This window comes from Protopterus annectens, chromosome 7.part0 (genome assembly GCF_019279795.1).
Source record: "Protopterus annectens isolate FY-2018-M chromosome 7.part0, PAN1.0, whole genome shotgun sequence".
NCBI lineage: Eukaryota > Metazoa > Chordata > Ceratodontiformes > Protopteridae > Protopterus > Protopterus annectens.
This window is the reverse complement of record NC_056739.1, coordinates 899,139,072-899,160,509: the sequence shown is the minus strand read 5'-3', so window position 1 is coordinate 899,160,509 and position 21,438 is coordinate 899,139,072. Positions and strand designations below refer to the sequence as shown.

At 42.6% G+C, this 21,438-nt stretch overlaps 1 protein-coding gene across 1 annotated transcript in view; it reads left to right on the top strand.

The window, feature by feature from the left end:
• RAD54L2 (RAD54 like 2) overlaps window positions 1-21,438 on the top strand; it is a 2,252,401-nt gene that overhangs the window by 1,912,406 nt on the left and 318,557 nt on the right. The window contains exon 20 of the mRNA XM_044077481.1: window positions 15,314-15,510. Within this exon, the coding sequence (XP_043933416.1) occupies window positions 15,314-15,510 (197 nt within the window). The remainder of the gene's footprint in view (window positions 1-15,313; window positions 15,511-21,438) is intronic.

Here is a 21,438-nt window from a genome sequence, read left to right as displayed (position 1 = left end):
TTGATCTAAAAAGTTTTAAGTGGAAGCAAGTTAATAACTGAACATTGAATTTAATGAAAAATTTTCCTTTAGCAAATAAATGCTCACAGAGCAACGTGAGAAGCTTGTGGCTGAAGGCAACTGTGTATCTAGTTTTCATGTATCTGTGCAGACAAGCTGATGTGTGAGCAGTAAAAACAGAATGCTTTGTTTCTTTCAGTGGCTGAACGTTAATGTTTTCTGAAAGCATTCAACTTGTTTTCTACATCTGGGAGAAGAATAAAGATGAGATAAAAACAGCTCTTCGAGTAAGCAGAAGCATAGGCTATACCATGTGACTTAACATGGATAACCTTCATTATAGGTCAGTTAAAGCCTGTGAGTGTAGCTGTCAGTGTGGGACAGTTGTTCCTATTAGGAGGGTTAAACTTCATTTTTGAAGCATACATAATTTTGTGTGTTTGTATTACGTTAATAGGTTATGGGGTGCTTGGGGGGAGCTTCTTTTGAAGGTTTTCATCAAGAGTCTTATAAGATGTGACATAGGTAAAAATGGGTATGACAACATTAGTTTCAGCTTTCGTGTTATATGCATACACTAGACTTAAAAAAAAGCTGTTATACTTAACAGGTAGGGATAACAACTTACTATAATGGCAACTCTTTTCATATTGTCATTGAATGTGAATGGTCTCACAGGTGTATACAAAAAAGAGAGTAGTGAACTATGTCAAGAAGTGCAGAGTGTAAATAGCTATGCTACAGCAGTCACATTTGGAAAGAACTGAGCATGTGAATTTGTTAAAGATTTCAAGATGGTTATTCGATGGAATATCTGGGACAGAGGAAAAGGGAAGTACTTGTATTAATTGCTATAGGAGTTCAAATAGTGATAGAAGAGAAAAAAATACTAATGGTAGATTAGTGTTTGTAAGGGAGGAGGATTACACTGGTATATATTTATATTGCACCAAAAAATGCTACAGTGGAAATTCTGGGAGAAATAATCAGCTTTCATCAGGGAATATTACTTAGGGGACTGGAATTTGATTTAAAATAGTGAGAATGTATCTGGGGGGCCTAGAAGAGAAAATATAAGAAGAGGGGGTAGATTTTTGAAGAAATGTATACAAAATATTTGGTATGGATGATGTCAGTTCAGTAGTAGGAGCCAACAGAGAATTAATATTATTCTCCAAGTTACAAAAACTAAGCTAAGCTGACAGAAATTATATTCCACAGGAACATGTGCATTTAATTGAAAGTTTTATATGAATCCAATAACTATTTCAGATCACATATGAGTAATAACTAAAATAAAAATACAGGGCAATAAAATAAAAGTGAAACACTGGTGCTTCCCCACCTATCTGTTAAATGAAATTAAGGAATGGGTAGTGGAAGTTATTCAGGAGTTATTAGGGAATATATAAAATTCTACAGAAAATAAAGCTAGGTTGTTGTTTGTCTTTCGGCTTTTTCCCGGTAAGGGGTCGCCACCGCAGAACTCTGGTCTGCTAATGATTGGCAATAGATTTTTTACGAAGCGCCGAGGTGCCAGCTCGACGCCCAACCTTCAACGAAGGCACGCCCATTTACGCACGCATGTCTTTCGAACGCTACCCAACCGCGGGGAAGACATGCAGACTCCACACAGAAGGCACTCCCAAGCCAAGCCGAGAATCGAACGGGAGAACCTCTTGCTGTGAGGAAACAATGCTAACGCCATACCACCGCGGCAGATCAGAAAATAAAGCTAGGTAGTGAGATAAAATGAATGCAGAGTTTAAAAATAGGATAGAAATAAAAAAAAAGAGAGATACTGTGCAAGAAGTAACAAGAATTATTTAGAGAGACTGACAAAGGTCAAAGTATTGCAGGTAAAGGGAGTATCACAAAACAAAAAAAAAGACGCAACTACAGGGTACTATGCACGAGTTTAAAAAGATTGCTGTTAAGGTAATTTGGTGATAACTCCAGAGCACAAAAGCTTTAAGTACAATGGCTCAAGCAACAGAAAGTAGAAGGGGTTGTTGCCAAGCTTAGGGAGACACAAAATAATTAGAGATCTTGTAGAGGTATTAGAAATAGAAATTTTATGAAAAATCTATGTAAAGCAGAGAAATGTGAAAATCAAAAAGTACAAATGGAAATGTTTATGGAAGAATTAAATATGCCAAGGTTATAGGCAGATGTGGCTCAATTTTTATTGGTTAGGATAAGAGGAGATGGGATAAAAATAGTGATGCGTAACCAATCGACAGGAAAGTCTGCAGGAAAAGATGGTATCCCTGTGGAAGTTTGGAAGCTAGATGGGAAAAAGTGATAAAGATCTGGAAGATTTTGTTGTAACAGTATTTTAAAAAAGAGGAAAAGCACCATTGCCCTGGAAGAAAGCTGTAGTGGCTATATTACCTAGTTAAAGACCCATCAGATCCAGCTTCATCTAGGCCCATTTCAATTCTAAACTATGATTATAAAGTGCTTATATTTATATTGGCTTCAAGAATAGTAAAGCTGATGCCAGAATTGGCAGATGTGGATCGGTGTGGCTTTTGGGGAGGTGTTAAACATTTGACAACATTAATAGAACAATGATTATTCAGAGGGAAGCAGAATGTAAGAAAATATCACTGTTGTTGGTGGGTCTTGATGCAGAGAAAGCATTCTACAGAGTAAGCTGGGATTTTATGAGTAGGGTGTTGGATGCATTTGCATTCCCTGACGCACAAATAAGGTTAATTAGGAGGATATGAGGATCAGAGGTGAAATTAATGTGGGGAGGTCCTTTATGATGAGTTCTGGTTGAAAGGCAGAACAGGGGAAGGTGTCCTCTTGCCGCTTTGTTGTTTGCATTATATTTGGAACCATTTTCAAAGAAAATCAGGGACTCAAAAATTCAAGGATATAATTGGTATGATAATGAAGAAAGGTTGATTTTATTTGCAGATATTATTTTGGGGTTCCGGCGTGTAGCTCGCAAGACATTTCCCTGCGAGCTACATCACCGAAACCAAATGGCTGCAGCAGCACTTTGATGTAGTGCAATATGGCTGAAAAGCATACCCGCTGCAGCCATAATTTATGCACGGAAATTTTATACTTGGTGGCGATAAAACCAAAAAATGACATTTCAATGTTGTGGAGCATTCTGAAACAGTTTCATGTTTTTACAGGATGCAGAATTAATGAAAGTAAAACAATGGCAAGAACTGTGAACTATGTACCCACACAAAAATTGGTTCAGCAATACTCATATTTATGGAGGCATGATAAAAAGAACTACTTAAGAGTATGGGTTAAAAAAGTATTCTCTTATGGCAGCTAAGGATATGTGGGAAAAGACTAAGATAATACAAAAATTGAGAAACTGGAAACCTTGTTTTATGGATATGGAATGCAAGATAACAAACAGTGAAAATGTTTTTAGTCCCTTTAGTTTTACACAGGTCAGGTATATTTTATCAGCCAGAGGAGAAGTTGTGGATAGCAATTAATGAAGGGTTGGAAGGGTTTTATCTAGAAGGAAAGAGGGGAAAGAGTCAAGTGGGGTAAGCTGATTCTTCTAATCAAGCAAGGTGGTTAGGGATTACCTGATTTGAATGGGGTATTTCAGAGTTGCACTGTTAAGGCTCCTATAGATAGCACAAGCAGAAAGCTATAATTCAGAGTGGAAAAAGATGATGACATGGAGGGAAGTTCAAGAAATAAGGAGAGACTGGGATTTTGGAATGCAGATCCTTAAGGAGAATAACAATAACCATGCAGAATATTATAGTCATAAAGTAACAAAAAGTATTTTAAGAACTAAACCAACATGGGAATGGTGATAGGAGATTGTGCCAGTAAGGTTGAATGCAATTAGGGGTACAGAGAATAGGCAAGAGGATACTAGAATTTACTTCAGAAAACTGGTAGAGGAACCAAGGTATTGGGAGCAAATAGAGAGGGAAAAGATAATAGAATGGAAAGTGACCAAGAATACCTTTAGACTGCAGGCTTAGAGATTGCCTTCCCTGTTAAGGATTGATGTCCTTTTAGTACTGTAGGGTGCACGGTATGTCTCACGTAGGCAGCTATCGGACATAGGCCATAAAAGTGATATACGCGCACACCATCCCCAGAACTACTTTGCTGCCATTCGGATTGCCAGTCCTGGACATCGCTCTGCTACCAGAATCCCTTTTTCTACTAAAGATAAGTGCCCCGTTGGGGAACCTTTTTGTGTCTCTTGCTGCTGTTTTCTTTGCTTAGAGTTAATGTCATCCAAGAAAGGGAAGTGTGTTTGTGGAAGGCAGATTCCACACAAGGATAGTCACTCATGGTGCCTTTTTTTTGTCTTGGGCTCCACCACTACTATAAAAACCAATGTTCTTCGTTTTTTCACTGTTGCAGTCATCACACTTGGGTTATCTGCCTGCAGGTAGCCCTCAGTCGGCCCGAATACCAGAGACTTAGTATTTCTGCGTCGGATGCGATCGCATCTTCCATGACGTCAGGTCGTCAGGGTATAAAAACAGGCAGCTGACACCATTACATCAGTCTTTCTTGCCGAGGAGGAGCCCAAAGCAGAAGCAGTTCGCAAGTGCCGGTCGGCCGCTACCTGAATTTTTCATTTTTGAGTTGAATAATCCTGAAGTCTTCTAAAGCTAAGTACCCCGTTGGGAATCCTTTTTTCTTGCTCTAACCTCTGTCAGAAAAAGTTAACAATTGTCTTGCCTGTGGAAAGCAAATACCTCACAGAGATTTTCATTCTTACTGCATCACCTGTTTAGGCCCAGACCACGACGTCCCTCGCTGTCGGTTTTGTGCCTTGTTTAACGCTCGAACCATTCGTCGTTTGGCTATCTTTGTCGCTAAATTCTTTTGCTCTCAATCTCCGTATTCTGAAATGGCTTCGGTAAGCCATCCGACTACCGATCTTCCGAAAAAAACGTAATTATAAAGACAGAGACAGACCGCATAGGTTCAAAACTGCCGATGATGCTTCCGTTAAGCTAGTCGCCAGTCCACCGGTACTCAGTGAGGTGCATTTGCAGCCCCTGATGCCTGCTTCTATGGATTCGCAGGCCTCTGCTGAGACCCGTTTGGAGTCTGGTATGCAGCGAAATGCTTCTTCTACTATGGAACCAGCGGATGTCTCTACCTTAGATGGGTCCGGAGCTGCTGTGCAGGCACCAGCTTCTGAGGGAGTTTTTTGTCCTACCGATGTTCAAATCAAACCGGCGACTTTTTTAACCAAAACTACTGAGCTTCTTCGGCCCAGAGTACGCACTATGCCTAGAAAACCAACGACCAAAGTGCATGCTCAGCTACCCATGCCACAAAAACAAATGCTTAGAATGGCTAAAGACCTTATTATGCTGATTAGGGGAAGCCAGCCTTCCCCAGCTAAGAGACATAGACTCCAGTCCCCTTCAGGTTCTACAGACTGGGAGTCCATTGACTCTGACCTTTCTGATTATGAAGACATGCCCTTATCTGCCTGTGAGGATTCAGAAGCAGAGGAATCCATTCCCTCTGCCTCCCCTCCAGAGGATTTCTCCTTTGGTAAAACCTTGCATACTTTAAGAGAGCATTTCCATTGGGAATGCCAAGACTATCCTCAGTCCAAAAAGAGACTTGGAGAATATTTGTTACCTCAGCACAGGTCTTTAGCTATATCCCCTGTCCTGGATGTTGTGGATGATGTTTTCATGGAATCCAGTCTTATTCCAGACACTTTACCTCCGTCCCCTAGGAAACCAGACCGGTACTACAGAGTACCTGATTCTCACAAGTTTCTTTTCAAGAATCCTACTGCTGATCCATAGATCATTTTCCAGGGACCTAAAGGTATTAAGGCTACTACAGCCAAAAATCATATCCCTTCGGACAGGGATTCCAGAGCTTTGGACAGATTGGGTAAGAAGGTGTATACCAGGTATATACCTCTGCATCTCTTGCTATCAGGGCATTGAATTGCCAGTTTCACATGCTGAAATACCAGCAACATGTTATGGAACTTACTAAACAAAAAGTGGTAATTTTTCCAGATTGTGCAGAAAATAAAGAATTGCGGGAGCTTATGCACTCTGCAAACCAAGTTAGTAAGCATACTTTACAGTGTGGCTTTGATGCCCTGGAAGCATCTTGCAGGGCAGCAGCCACTGGCTCTGTACTGAGAGGACATGCTTGGCTGAAGAAGCAGGCCTTGCCAGATCATGTCAAATCTAAATTACTAGACGCTCCTGTAAATAAGGACCATTTGTTTGGCAGCAAAGCAGAAGTTGTTCTTCAAAAGATGGAAGAAAAGGCTAAATCTATGCAAACTGTGAAAGAATTCTAACAAGTGCAACCACCTAGATTCGGTAGCATTTCCCTTCACAACACTGGTCCTTTCCAGCCCCCTCCAGGCCTTCCCAAACAAGACCCAGTGGAAACAAACCACCCAGACTACAGTCTCAGGGTATGCAGATATCTAAGCAATGGAGTGCCCCCACCCCTAGAGCAGAGAATGGTAAGCCACCTCCTTATGGAAAAAGCTCACAATGACTTCTCAACTCTGCTTCCCAGCCCTCCCCAATTGCTTGTGCCCCTAGGAGGAAAACTTGCCCTTCGTGCAAAAAACTCAATGTCCGTCACTCAGGACCGATGGGTCCTCAACATGTAACCCAGGGGTACAAATTTTATTTCCATTCACTGCCAAACCCAAGCGGGTTTCCAGACCTTCCTCCAAACCAGTGGGCAGAGGCACAAAACCAAGTACTTTCCCTGCTCAATATCAGAGCTATTCAGCCTGTTCCAGTAGAACAGAGGGGTCAAAGATTCTACTCCAAACTATTCCTGGTACCCAGGAAAGAGGGCTCTTGGCGCCCAATCCTGGATCTTTCAGTTCTCAACACCTTCCTGGTGGTACCGAAATTCAGGATGCTTACCCTGCAACAGCTTCTCCCTATGTTAGCCAAGGATGCCCTGGTTAGTCACCCTAGACTTAAAAGAAGCCTGTCTGCACATCCCCATAAAGGGAGTCATGCAGGAAATATCTGCGTTTCAGGGCAGGGTCTATGCATTATCAGTTCTTTGCACTGCCCTTTGGCTTATCTACTGCGCCCAGGGTATTCACAGAATGCCTGGCGCCAGTCATTGCATACTGCAGGCAGAGAAATATCCAAATTTACCTGTACTTGGACGACTGCCTGATTCAGGTGGACAGTCTGGAGTTGCTGCTTCAGCACCTGACATTTGTAAAAAGCCTTCTAACTTCATTGGGGTACACCATCAACGAAAAGAAATCACAATTGGTACCCAGTCAAAAGATTGTATTCCTGCTAGCAAGCTTGGACACCACTTCCCAGATGGCATTCCTCACTTCTGAAAAACAGGTCCATCTGAAAGACTACTTCAAACAAATGGCCACCAGAACCCAGCTATCTGCAAGAAAAATACAGCAAGCCCCTGGGGTTCATGGCCTCGTGTATACTGCTAATTCCATATGCAAGACTGCATATGAGGAAACTTCAATGGTACTTAAGTCTTTGGTGCCAACATTAGCAGGACCTGGAAACAGTCATTCCTATCATACCTTGTCTAAGGACAGAGTTCCTTTGGTGGGCAGAAGCATGCAATCACAACAAGGGAGTGCATTTCACTCAACCCCATGCCACCCAGACCGTAACCACAAATTAAACCTCAGATTATGCATGGGGGGGGGGGGGGGGCTCACATGGTGGGCAAATGTATTTCAGGGCCACTGGAGCCCAAGGCAAATTCTCCTGCACATCAATCAAAAAGAGATGCTAGCTGTACAGAATGCCCTGACAGCTTTCAGATACCTTCTCTTTCCAGGACAACTGCTGATAAAAACAGACACCACAGTTTTATGGTACATCAACAGGCAGGGGGGAACCCATTCTTACCCACTCTGCAGGTTAGCCATGGCCCTGTGGAACACGGCCTTGGACAACCAAGTTCATCTACAAGCTCAATTCCTGCCAGGCAAACAAAATTCACTGGCAGATGACTTAAGCAGAAATATCCTAGACCTACACAAGTGGAAATTGGAGCCCAGCACCTTCAACCTTCTGATCCAGAAATGGGGGACCCCAGAGGTGGATCTCTTTGCCTCCCCTGACAACCACCAGTTAAGTAAATTCTGCACTAGAAACCCTTACAGCAGGGCCTGGAAGGGTGGTTGCCCTATCCTTTCAATGGGAAAACCTCTCAATCTATGCCTTTCCTCCTCTGCCCCTTATCTCAAGATAAAACGAGGCAGGCCAAGGACAATTCTGATTACCTCTGACTGGCCATGCCAGCACTGGTACCCACTCCTGTGCAGCCTGACAACGGTGCCACCCTGGCACCTACACCAGACCCCAACCCTGCTTTCTCAGCAGGAGGGACAGATTTTGCATACACAATTGCAAACCCTAAATCTTGCAGCCTGGCTTATTCCTTAAATACCCCACCAGCAACCCTAAGCAAGCAGGTGCTGGACGTCATCACTGAAGCCAGAAGACCCAGTACTAGGAAATCCTATGCTGAAAAGTGGAAAATGTATTGTTCTTGGATTCAGTCTAAAGGAAAGGACACAACACTGCCCTCCATACCTCTAATCCTGGATTACCTAGCAGAACTACTACACAGAGGCCTATCCTTCTCCTCCATTAAGGTCCATGCATCTGCCATTTCGGCTCATTACAATATTGAGCCACCTATATTCTCTCACCCTATCATCAAACAGTTCCTGAGAGGGGCAAACAACTTAAGGCCACCAAGGAGAGCATCCTCCCCCGCTTGGGACCTTAACTTTGTTCTGGAAAAGCTCACGCTTCCCCCTTTTGAACCTGCTGCTTCAGCAGAGTTAAAATTCCTCTCTTGGAAAACAGCCTTGCTTCTAGCCATCACTTCACCTAGAAGAGTGTCTGAGTTACAAGCACTGATGGCTGTGGGAACCCTTCATTATTTTCCATGCTGACAGGGTTTCCCTCAGAACTAACCCTTCCTTTATGCCTAAAGTGGTGTCCATTGTGGCTCTCAACCAATCTATCCATTTGCCAACCTTCTTCCCTAATCCTCAAAATAAAGGGGAAAGGATCCTGCACTCTTTGGACATGCACAGACAGCTCAGGTTCTACCTTGATAGGACTAAGCCTTTCAGAAAATCTGACTAGCTGCTAGTCAGCTTTGCAACAGGGGCAGAGGGCTAGGGCATTTTAAAACAAACCTTTTCCAAATGGGTAGCACACTGCAAACATTTCTGCTACAAGCACCATGAAAAACCAACCCCTCAGGGCATCAGAGCACATTCCACTAGAGCTACACCTACCTCTACAACATTTCTCAGGGGAGTCCCTACAAAGAACATACTGGAAGCTGCTACCTGGAGTTCTGTACACACCAGGGCAGGATTTGCTACAGCAGTCTTGCAAGGCCTACTAGCCAGTCCTAATTCTTCTTGACTGCCCCCACCCTTCCTCTGCTTTGGGAATCAACCCAAGTTTGATGACTGCAACAGTGAAACACGAACATAGTACAGTTGTGTACACTTACCATAAATATAGATGTTCGAGTGTATTCACTGTTGCAGTCCTGGTTTCCCTCCCTCCAGCCCCCTGGTTTTCTCCATCTCTTTATCTCTCCTCTCTATGGCTATTCCTACTGGTATTGGTATTTAGGTTTTTACCGGTGGTGTTTTCCCCACCAAATACTAGTTTAATATTTGGGGGCAAGAAAAACTGATGTAATGGTGTCAGCTGCCTGCTTTTATGCCCCTGACGACCTGACATCATGGAAGAAGCGACAGCATCCGATGCAGAAATACTAAGTCTCTTGTATTCGGGCCGACCAAGGGCTACCTGCAGGCAGATAACCCAAGTGTGATGACTGCAACAGTGAATACACTCGGAACATCTACATTTATGGTAAGTGTACACAACTGTACTTTCTATCTGCCCGTCGTTCATCCCCAGACCCTTTATAGCCGACCTCTGTCCCTTGCAATTTACTTAGAGAACCAGCGCTTGAAAGTTCTCGCCAAAAGCCTGATGGAGGGTTCATCCGGCCCGACAACCGAGCCTACCAAGCAGAAGACCCAGAAGCTGAAGCTGCCCCTCTCACCAAAGACATCTCTCCCGAGGCTCATGATAGCCTGTAGGCATGCTCCACTTCATATCCGGATCTTTAGGCCGAGCCAGTTTTACAGGCTACATTAGAACCGGAGATTGGCACATCCAGGGAGGCGTAACAGACATCAGGTACCGATATCCAGGTGGGAACCAAGGCTCGTTTTGTTGGAAGACCCTAGGAGAATCATGCAGACCTTAGTGAGGGAAGAAATCGACTCGGAGGTGCTCGAGTACAGGCCTACATCTGGACCCCCTTATTTACATCAGATGGACACTCCTGCTGAGAAAAAGCATGAAACCAAGCATTCCTCACCTCAAGACCCTCCGAAATAGTGGCAAAAATTTGCCCAGCATTGTTCAAGGCCTTCATGATCCTGAGGCCTACTTCTGGGTCCCCTCCATCTTCTCTGTCCTGGCCTACCTCCCCTCAAAAAAGGGTCAGACAAAAATCTACTTCAGAGGAAGATTCTTCCTCTAATGAGGACAGTGATTCCGTAGCCTACTCCTCACAAATTCCTTCCCCATTAGACTATGCTTCCTCTGAGAAATACTCTAATGGGATGGACTCCCCTCTCATTCGGGAAAACCCTTCAAAAAAGTGAGAGACCAATTTTAAATGTCTGATGTACAGAAGAGATACTATGACCTCCTTCAGGTGGAGGCCCCTAGCCCTTAACCTATCCCTTCAGTTATCCCTGCTTTTCTGGATGCCTTTGCTTCCACATCCCTGCATCCTGACTCACAGCCTCTGGCCCCATAAGAAGCCAGACAGATATTGCAATGTCCCTTAAGACTGCAATTTTCTATTTAAGGCTGCGGTGACAGACCCCTCTGTCATATCTGTAGCCTCTGACAAGGCTTCGAAGTCCCTTCCTTCCACTTCTCTCCCTCCCCTCTGACAAAGACAGTAAGCAACTAGAGAAATTGGGGTGGAAAATCTACACTTCAGCTATTTTAGGTTTCAGGGATTTGAATTACCAAACACATGTAACTAAGTATTTCCTGGAACCTATGTCACAGTTATCTAAAATACTATCTTGCATGCCAGATTCAGAAAATAAAGCCTTGGCCTCTTCCCTAATTGCTGCATCCTCTCAGGTGGCCCGACACTCCATAAAATGCAGCCTTGATGCTGTTGAGGCCACCTCTAGAGCTGCAGATTTGGCCTCAGTACTGAGAAGGTTTGCCTGATTTAGGTTTCAACCTCTCCCTGAGGGCATCAAGGCGAAGCTCATGGATGCTCCCCTTGACTACTCGACCTTATTTGGTAAATCTTAAGCAAAGTCACTGCAGAAAAAGAGCAAGGAGTTAAAAGACCTCAAACATATTCTGGTCTCTCCAGTTCCAAAATTTCACAGGAACTACCCTTCAAAACAGGTCTTTGTCCAAAGGCAATCCTGGCACTTCCAATCCAAGCCCTCCAACGGGAGCAAGAAACCTCATCACTTTTCAGCTCCCACCTCTTCTCACACTACCAGCCAACCCTTTTCTGACAGAGCAAGTTTCATCTTCTGAGTCCTCGGGACTCCCTTGCAATACCCCTCTTTCCCTAAGCCTATCCCTCCCCACCTATGAATCCATAACATAAGATGCCTGAATCCTGTACATCATAAAACGCAGATATTTAATGGCTGGACACATGGTGCCTCCATTCAGGGGTATACCTCAACCTCCAACTCCGAACCTGTACACATGCTTTGGATACAGGTTGGGGCCCACATACTGTTCAAGGTCAATGATCTCCATCTCAGGAAAACAACCACATAAATATAAAAAAGATGAAGACATTGATCCTAGCAATTCAGTCATTCAATTCCGTCCTCAACCCAGGGTGGCTGAGGATCTGCAAAGACAACATGACCGTTCTGTGGTATGTAAACAAGCGGGGGGGGGGGGGGCATAATCCTTCCTTCTGTGCAGATTAGCCATACAGGTTTGAGAACTAGCCCAGCAACTTCAGTTTTCCCTACAGGCGGTCTACATCCCTTTCATACAGAACTCTGTCAGACAACCTGAGCAGGTCCACAAACACAGGCCCACGAATGGATGTTTTACAAGGATGTGTTCCTGGACATAGTCCACCAGTGGGGTATACCTCAAATAGACTTGTTTGCCTCCCCTCTGAACAAATAACTTACAAAATTTTGTGTCAGAGAACCACACCCCTTGGCATGGAAAGTGGATGCCCTATCAATATCTTGGAAGGGGAAGTTTCTATATGCATTCCCTCCCCTTCCACTCATTCCGAAAGTCCTGCTGAAGATTCAGCAAGACAGACCAAAGATCTTGCTGGTGACTCCCTATTGGCCAAGACAGCATTGGCCAAGGGCAATCATTACAGGTTACCTGACGAGTAGACATACACAAAACAAGGGCTCCCTCATCCACCCACACCTGGAAACTTTACAACTGACCCTGTGGGTGATAGAGTCCTGATACCCTTTAGACATCTATTCTCTGAGGACATGCTTCACGTTCTGCAGGAGCCAGGAAACCCAGTGTAAGGAAATCCTACCTGTCCAAATGGAAAAGATTTTCTATCTGGTGTCTCTCTCGAAACCTGGACCCACTAATAGTGGATTTTCCTCTGGTTCTTTCATACCTGTGTGAGTTGCTCAATTCTGACTTAGCTTATTCTTCTGTAAAAGCACATTTGTCAGCCATTTCTGCAGGTCTGCCTGTTTCACTTCCTTTAGCCTCAAGATTTGAGGCCAAACATTTCTTCAAAGGCTTCTTCTACATTAGACCTCCCAGGCCTTTCCTTCATGGCTTCCTGGAAAATTCTTCAGCTAACTCCACCTCCCTCTCTGCATGAGCTTTGATATTCTCTCTCATGTAAAGAATGCTGCAACAGATGAATAGAAGGACATGGAATAGCTGTGTAAGAGCGTACCATAATGGTAGATGTCCTTCTCTTCTCTTTTGCAGTATATTGTCCCAGCCTCCTTCCCCACTGTGGTTGTTAGTTGGAAGTACTGACTCTCTCTTCCTTGGACTGTATCTCCTCCTGGAGCTTAAGTTCTGAGGATGGTGCTCCCATACGTCACTTTTATGGCCTAAGTCCAGTAGCTGCCTACGTGAGATGTACCATGTACACTACAGTAGTAAAAGCCTTTGGTGTACTGGCCGACTTCGGGTCGCCTGGGCATGCAACTCCCTCATGTAAAAAAAAATACTGTAACAGAGAAGAGAATGATATCTGTCATTATGGTAAGTTCTTGCACAACTGTTCTATATCAGACTATAGGCAAAGAAAAAGGAATAGGGGGATCCTAAGTGAAAGACCAGAACTGGTAGAGTTTTTAGTAAAGTCTAGAACAGAAGCTACTGTTAAAAAGGGTTAACTAGTAGGGCATGTAAAATTTTGCATGATAAGTTTAGAAATCAGAAGAGGTTAAAAGCATTGGGAAAAGACTGGATAAGCGATTTCACAAAGAAACAATGGGAAGATATTTGCATGGCTCCAAAATGTGCAACAGAGTCTAGAAGATTTAGGATTTTTCATTGAAAATGTTTACGTGGTTATTTTCTATACTCCAAGGAGACTCCAAAGAATTTTTCCTCAGGTAGATTGGAAATGCTGGAGGGATGATAAGAAAGGGGGAGGTAATTGGGAACATACTTTTTGGGAGGGTAGTGAGTTGGCACACTAAAACTTCCCTGCAGACTACTCTGTTACAAAAGCTGGATAAACAAATTGGTGTAACTAAGGAACTGATTTTTCTTCTGAGCTGTGATACAGAATCAGAATTACTTATACAAAGTAAGGCCTTGCTGAGTTTAATTCTGGTGGCTGTCAAATAAACAATTACTAGAAAATGAAAATGAATCTAAAAATGTACTAGAAGTAGTGAATATAGATTTAAAAAAATCCTGGAAGTGGGATCTTTCAAAAATGGTAAGAGCAAATTACATAGAAAAAACAATGTGAATTGTGGGAACAATACATGCAGAATAATGTTTGGGAGGAGGAATGAAGTTTAAGGGAAGGTAGGAATTGAAAGAACTAGGTTATGTTAGACAATGACTGTATAGAAGATGATATATTATGTATAGAACTTTATATGTGACTGAAAATATCAGTGTGGTTTGTTTTCTTTTTTATTAATATATGATTGCCTGAGTCATAGGTGATAATTCAGTAAAGAGGTTTCTTATTAAAAAAAATATCTAACTAGCAGTGATCATTTGCCTGCAAAGAGAACCAAGTAATAATCTGAATCGTCATGGTAGATTTGTCCATTATGTAGATTTAAAATACTGATCACATTTGCTGAAATTATTACAGTTTGTACAAATTAATTTTGCTCATGTTGTTTTAGAGTTTTAAAACAGAAGTGGATATATTTAACAGTAACTGCATGTGATGGAGACTTGCATCATAGTAAATTTCATCCTGATTTGAAATGAAGTTTTAATTTCCATTAACTATCTGATCCAGATAGCAGTGGATCAGATGGGCATGCAGGGGAAAGGGCACCTACATACTTAAGAGATTAAACTGTCAATGGTAGTAGATTGTGTGATGAATGTTCACCACATTACATTACAAATATCGTTTGCCCTTTCCTGAATATATGTAATGCGTAAGTGTAAAACAAATTATTTCTAAATAATGCCTTAACCGTTTGCCTTGCATTTGTGAACTTTAATTCCACTTTACCATTTGATTGTCTACATGCCCAGACCATTTCCAAGGCCATTTGTTTGTTCTTTACCTTTGTTTTATAGAAATTTGATTGTGCCTAGTAAGCAGAAGTCTAAATGTGGTATCAGAATAATGTTGGAAGTCACATCGAAAACCAAACTTTTATAATTTGGTGGGATGGCTACCGAGAACTACATCACGGCTGTTAATTGTATTGTTAAGATGTAGTTTATATTTGTTTTATGTATAATATTTATTCATATGCATTTTAAATAGCTGCACTGTAACTTGAAATAACATTCTGTATGATTGCATTTGTGTGTTTTGTTAGTGTTCCTTACAGTGCAGCAATGTGGAAAGCCTGCCTCAGTTAGGAGTGCAGAATTTTCATATGATCCTTGGTATTTGTTTGTCTCCGTGATATCATTTTCTGATGCAGCATGGCTTTTAAGAAGAAATAACATGGTATTACTAATAAGGACTCACCAAGGCCATGCAAAGAAGCAAGTGACAGAAAATAGTCTCTTTGGATTAGCAATGGTACTCTGTTAATTACTAAATAAAAATATCTTTCCCACAGGCGTCCATCTTTGAAGTTTGAAGATAAGCCCATAGCAAGTGTGCGCCCTGTGCAGTCTACACCAATTCCAATGACTCCTCGGCATGCTCCCCCAGTGGGAATGGGACTGCCATCTGGTTCTGGTGTTGGTATGAATTTTCCAATGAATTATCTTCAGCGTGCTGGTGTGGTAGTACAGAAGATTGTTACAACAACAGGTTAGTGTTGCAGTTTTGCTGGCTCATATCATGATGCTGATATTTTCTTTTGTTCTGTGATAGTGGTGCAGCAGTTAACATTGTTGCTTCACAGCAAGAGGTTCATCAGTTCTATTCTTGGCTGGGGTGCCTTCGGTGCGGAGTCTGCATGTCCTCCCTGCATTTGTGTGGGTTTCCTCCGGGTGCTCTGGTTTCATCCCACATTACAAAGACACGTGTCTGGAGCATTTCTCCCCGGGTCTCCGCTGAAAGTTGGCTTACTCCATCTGACTTTCCTGGTAAGCAAATGTTAAAAAGTAAATAAATAAAAATAAGTGAGTTTTTAGCAGTTTGGGGTTTTCAAAGATTTTTGAAAAATAAAATAAGTATATAATAAGGAACATGATACTTTCTAGGTTTTATGTAATTAGTAATGTCCAGTTGTCCATTACTGTATGTTTTACTCTCTTTTTAAACCATATAGTAGATTTTCTATAACGTACAGGTCTTATGAAGACAGATGTTATAGATGCTAAGCAGTAACATTATCTGTTGTTGTGCACTAGTTAAATTCTAAGTACATTTGTTTGAGGGCTGTGCTTCTCTGCCCAGTTTTTGTGTTTGCATTCTCAGTATCTGAAGTATCAGGTGTGCTCAGTGCCATTTGCTCCTGTTTTTTATTTCCCTTTGTTTTCACTTTCCATTTCTCCTTGTAGTCGTTTGAGGAAACTGTATTTGATGATTGAGAAATACATATTACTCTCGCCTCCAGAATGCCTGCATCTTTGATAATTACAGAAGCAGGACTGTCAGTAGATTTCCCATCATGGTCTTGGACTGTTGACATAATGTAAAATGCATTTTAGGACCTTTTTGTTAACAGTGTCAACTGTGATTTCAAAGCTCAAGGACTTTCTTGTATTTTTGATACCTTACACAAATTAAACTGGGGAGGCAAGAGAAGCGAGCATTCATAAGTGGAAAGCTTGGAATGTTATTGGCCCAAGGACACCTGTCAAGAAGGATATGATTAAGAGCTCAGATTAAAGACACAAAGCATTTCTGCATTTTAAATTTCATTACCTTCGGTATTCTTAGCCATCTGACCGGCCATGTTCCTTTCCAGCAAGGAATTAATTGCCAGATCAAACCTCTTAACTGTCCATATTTTTGCCTCATATTTTTAAAGTTGGTGGTACATGATATGTATGAGGGTGGTGTGACAGCAGTGAGGTCTGCGGTGGGAGTGACGGATGTGTTTAAGGTGGAGGTGGGATTACATCAAGGATCAGCTCTGAGCCCTTTCTTATTTGCACTGGTGATGGACAGGTTGACAGACGAGATCAGACAGGAGTCCCCGTGGACTGTGATGTTTGCAGATGACATTGTGATCTGTAGTGAGAGTAGGGAACAGGTGGAGGAGACCCTGGAGAGGTGGTGATATGCTCTAGAGAGAAGAGGAATGATGGTCAGCAGGACTAAGACAGAATATATGTGTGTGAATGAGAGGGAGGATAGAGGAATGGTGAGGATGCAAGGAGTAGAGGTGGCGAAGGTGGATGAGTTTAAATACTTGAGCTTAGTAGTTCAGAGTAATGGTGAGTGTGGAAGAGAGATGAAGAAGAGAGTACAGGCAGGATGGAGTGGGTGGAGAAGAGTGTCAGGAGTGATTTGTGACGGACAAGTACCAGTAAGAGTGAAAGGGAAGGTCTACAAGAGGTAGTGAGACCAGCTATGTTATATGGGTTGGAGACAGTGGCATTGACAAAAAGGCAGGAATTAGAGCTGGATGTGGCAGAGTTAAAGATGTTAAGATTTGCACTGGGTGTGACTAGTGTGGACAGGATTAGGAATAAATGTATTAGAGGGTCAGCCCAGGTTGGAAGGTTTGGAGACAAAGCCAGAGAGGCAAGATTACGTTGGTTTGGACGTGCTGAGGAGGGATGCTGAGTATATTGGGAAAAAGATGCTAAGAATGAAGCTACCAGATAACAGGAAAAGAGGAAGGCCTAAGATATGGTTTATGGATGTGGTGAGAGAGGACATGCAGGTGGTTGGTGTGACAGAGCAAGATGCAGAGGACAGGAAGAAATGGAAACAGATGATCCGCTGTGGCGACCCCTAACAGGAACAGCCGAAAGAAGGTGATGAGTAAATCACTGAGGACTGAAGTCACTAAATAATGACTCACACTTGAGTCTCAGACTTTATATCCTTCAGATATGCAAGCTAACACAAAACCTATCATTCTAGCAACTTTCTGAGTTTATAAAAGCAATTCTTAAAATCTGTCATTATTTTGAGCCTTTGTTGCTCTAGTATTTTAGATTTAGTCCAGATTTTTTGTGTTAATAGATGTGTGCCAGATCAGTATCCTTTTCATCTCTTGACACACTGCTGTTGGAAACAAATCTAAGATAGCTTTTGTAGAGACATGGCCTTCACAGTGAAGTTGAAAGTGCATTGCTAGTGTTATTGGTGAGCTCAAAGCAGGAATCTTTCTACGTAACAGATAACCTCCCACCAGCTGAAGAAATGTCTTACTTTTGGATGTTTGCAATGTCCCAACCCTTACTGACTGGAGCCAGGCTAGAAAGTATCTCCTTGTTCGTAATGTAGCCCTTACATTCTGAATTCTCAAGAGTGTAACCAGTTAAGTGATAGCATGAAACGGAAGCTTACTTTTGCTGTTCTGAAGAAGTAAAATGCTTTTCGTATCCACTTCATTTTTTTAGGCCTTTCAGTAGCTTAGAAGTTGAAAAAGTCACTGGATTTTGTCAGGAGGGATTGTACTTTTTTTCAGATTGCTGTAATAGACTTTTTTGAGGGTTTGGTTTTGTTTAGATTGTACAGTTCCATTATAACTGCCTTCTGTTTTGACTGCTTCTTTGCATGATCTTAGTTCTTAGGAGTAATATTTTTAGGGCTGCCACCTTTTAAGTGGGTCAAAGTGGGACATGGGGGTGTAACCAATATGACACTGGCCACACCCCTATCATGACATCACCACAGCAGTTAAGGGTACCACTAAACATGCTCCCATCCCTCAAAAATAGGGATATATTTTAAATATTACTCTTATAAACTTAGAAATTTGTTTGATTAAAATAATTTGTGTTAACATACATTTTCTGAAGGATTTGAAGTCTGAAACTCAAATGTATGTCGTTATTTAGTGACTTCAGTCCTCAGATCTTCCCAGTGACTTGCCAGAAAAACACAAATTTTATGATGAATAGACCAAAAAATATGAGGCAAAAAAAATCTGGACATTCTATGAAAATCTGGAGAGTTCAGAGGTATCTGCCGCACCTTAATTTCATTGATGATGGCATTAACTGCAATGCCGATAGCATCACCATCACTACTACACAGATCACAATGTACGTTGCAGAAAAATTCTGTAGGGGGACTAAAATAATTAGAATTTGCTGTACAGCAACAAACACACTGCCAATACCTCCAAAGTTATTGCAGTGTTAATCGTCGGTACCATACGTGGTGTGGAGCAAAGGAAGGCCGTGCTGGGTGCAAGCTGTTAGGGGATCAACTGGCAGTGCATTTGAGTAGCTGACTGAGTGCAGGTGCAGTACGGGCAGTTACCTAAGCAGCAGTGGATGGTATCTCACAGTGCGCAGCTGCTTAAATGGCTTTGTGTGTGCTTGTGTGTGTGTTAGTAATTGTAGCAAAGAGCTCCACTGCATCACAAGAATGTGTTCTGTATTTTTTTTTTTTTTTTTTTTTTTAGTTTGATAATGGGAGTTTGGATTCAGCCAGGAAGAGCCCTACAAAGATTATCTTTGCAGGGCTCTTCCTGGCTAAATCCCCGCCCCCTTCACAAGTTGCAGCCAATTGCTACATGATTTACAACAACCGGCAGGGAACAGCTCTGCCTGCAGCTGTGGGTTTGTCACCATTGGTGACGTAACCGAATTCCCATGGAAAAACGAAGTGTGCAGTTATTTCACAGCGATTCAGCACGATTGAAAAGCGGGACTTTTAAAGTCCCACTGTTTTACAGAGCGGGTAGCAGGATGAGGTAGCTCAGCCTGTGAGTGTCCCGCTGATAACGGGATGGGTGGCAACTTTAAATATTATGTCCTTTCTTCCTAAAAGGTAACTGACACTCTGACTTGTCATCCTTTATTTTTTTTTCCAGTTAGGAGACGGGTGCATTGTTAGTATACCCAGTGTTTAGCAGAAGCGATCCTCCCTAAATGAGCTACAGCTTTAAAGGTACTTCAGGGAGAAAAGTATCTGTTCTAATGTTTATACGTCTACTACCTCTACATTCCATATGCTTGATGGCAGTCTAGCCTTTCTTTTAAGTGAATTTAGTATTCTTTTTTTTTTTTACTTTCCACCTTTCCCTGCACACTTTCTTCATGCATTTCATGCACCTCTGAATGTATCTGTGGTTTCCATTTACACCACTTTTTCAGTAGTCCATTCCAAGGGACAACAGTCTTGCTGATTTTGCTGACCAGTACCATGTCCACAAATACTCCACTTCTCTCCCTTCATTACTATTACTTGTTAATAAGAACAACTCTACCTCCTTTAGTTTCTAGTCATGTCCTTTTCTGTTAATCTTTTGCATCTTTCTGGTGGCTGTTTTTGCATTCTTTTTGGTAACCCAAAGCACCTTTCCTTATTTGGTGGTCAGACCTGCAGCCAAAATTCAAAGGGTGGCTATGTGAGCACCCTGTAGAATGAGCACAATTACGCATTTGCTTCTAGAATCTTTTTGCTTTTTGCTGTCACTGGTCTCTTGTTCTGGATGGCCCAGTCCAGGTATGGTGAGGTGTTCTGTTGCTTCCACTCTCCCAGCTGATACTTCACACTAGCTTTGTTTGTGGCCTTCATGCAGTATTTTCCTTGTGTCTGCTTTTCTTCTCATTTGGGCAGCCTTTCCATTTCTGTATTTCCTTTCTTAGAGCACCCCAGCCATCACTTCATCTGTCTTTTTATTCCCAGTGGATGTTCTTCGTGTTTCACTGTTGCAGTCATCACACCTGAGTTAGCTGCCTGCAGGTAGCCTTCAGTCGGATCGAATACCAGCGACTTAGTGATGTTCTTCATCTCACATTGCTGCAGTCCTAACACTTGGGTAGTCCGCTGTCCCAGTCGGCCCGAATACCAAAGTATAAGGCTGACGTCGGTCAAGGCGCATTTGTCTGACATCAGGACGTCAGGGTACAAATGCGCATGACCGACGTCATATCCTCAGTCTTTTTTGCCGCATGGTCCGATGCAGAAGCAGTATTGCGAGTGCAGGTTGGCGTTCTGAAATTTTCTGAAGTCGGAGTTTCAGACCGAATCAAAGTTGGCTAAGTACCCCGTTGGGGAATATTTTGTTTTTTTCTTGCCTCAGTATTTAACCGGATGTCAGAAAAAGTGAATAACTGTATTTCTTGTGGGAAACAGATACCTCATAGAGATTACCATACATTGTGTATACCTTGCTTAGGGCCTGAGCACGACGTTGTTGGCTGTCGCTCTTGTGCTAGATTTAACAAACGCACTATTAAGAGAAGATTAGATTGTGCCAGGTTAGTTTTGGGAAGCGTTGTAATTACAACATGCCGTTGGATGCTCCGGCGCCCGTCTAAAAAGCGCAAGGACAAAGCAGTGAAGCCTAGGGTGGAAGAACCGTCTGTCCCGGACGTCGGTTCTTTAGAGGGCTCGGTGGAGCCGGTGGTTCTACCAGAAGTTACTTTGGATTCTCAGGGAGAGACTTTACTGTTACAAGATGTGTCCTCTCAGGAGGTAGGCCAGGCTGAAGGGGCTTCTCAGGTAGCTGTTCTCCCCTCCCTTCCTAAGGTGGTTAGGCCCTCCCCTTCTGTTTCCAAGGCTCCTTCTAGAGGCAGGCCAGGGTTATCTTCAGTGGGGGTCTCCCCTAGTTCTTCAGGGTCTCTGCCTAAGAAACATATGCTTAAAATGGCAGAA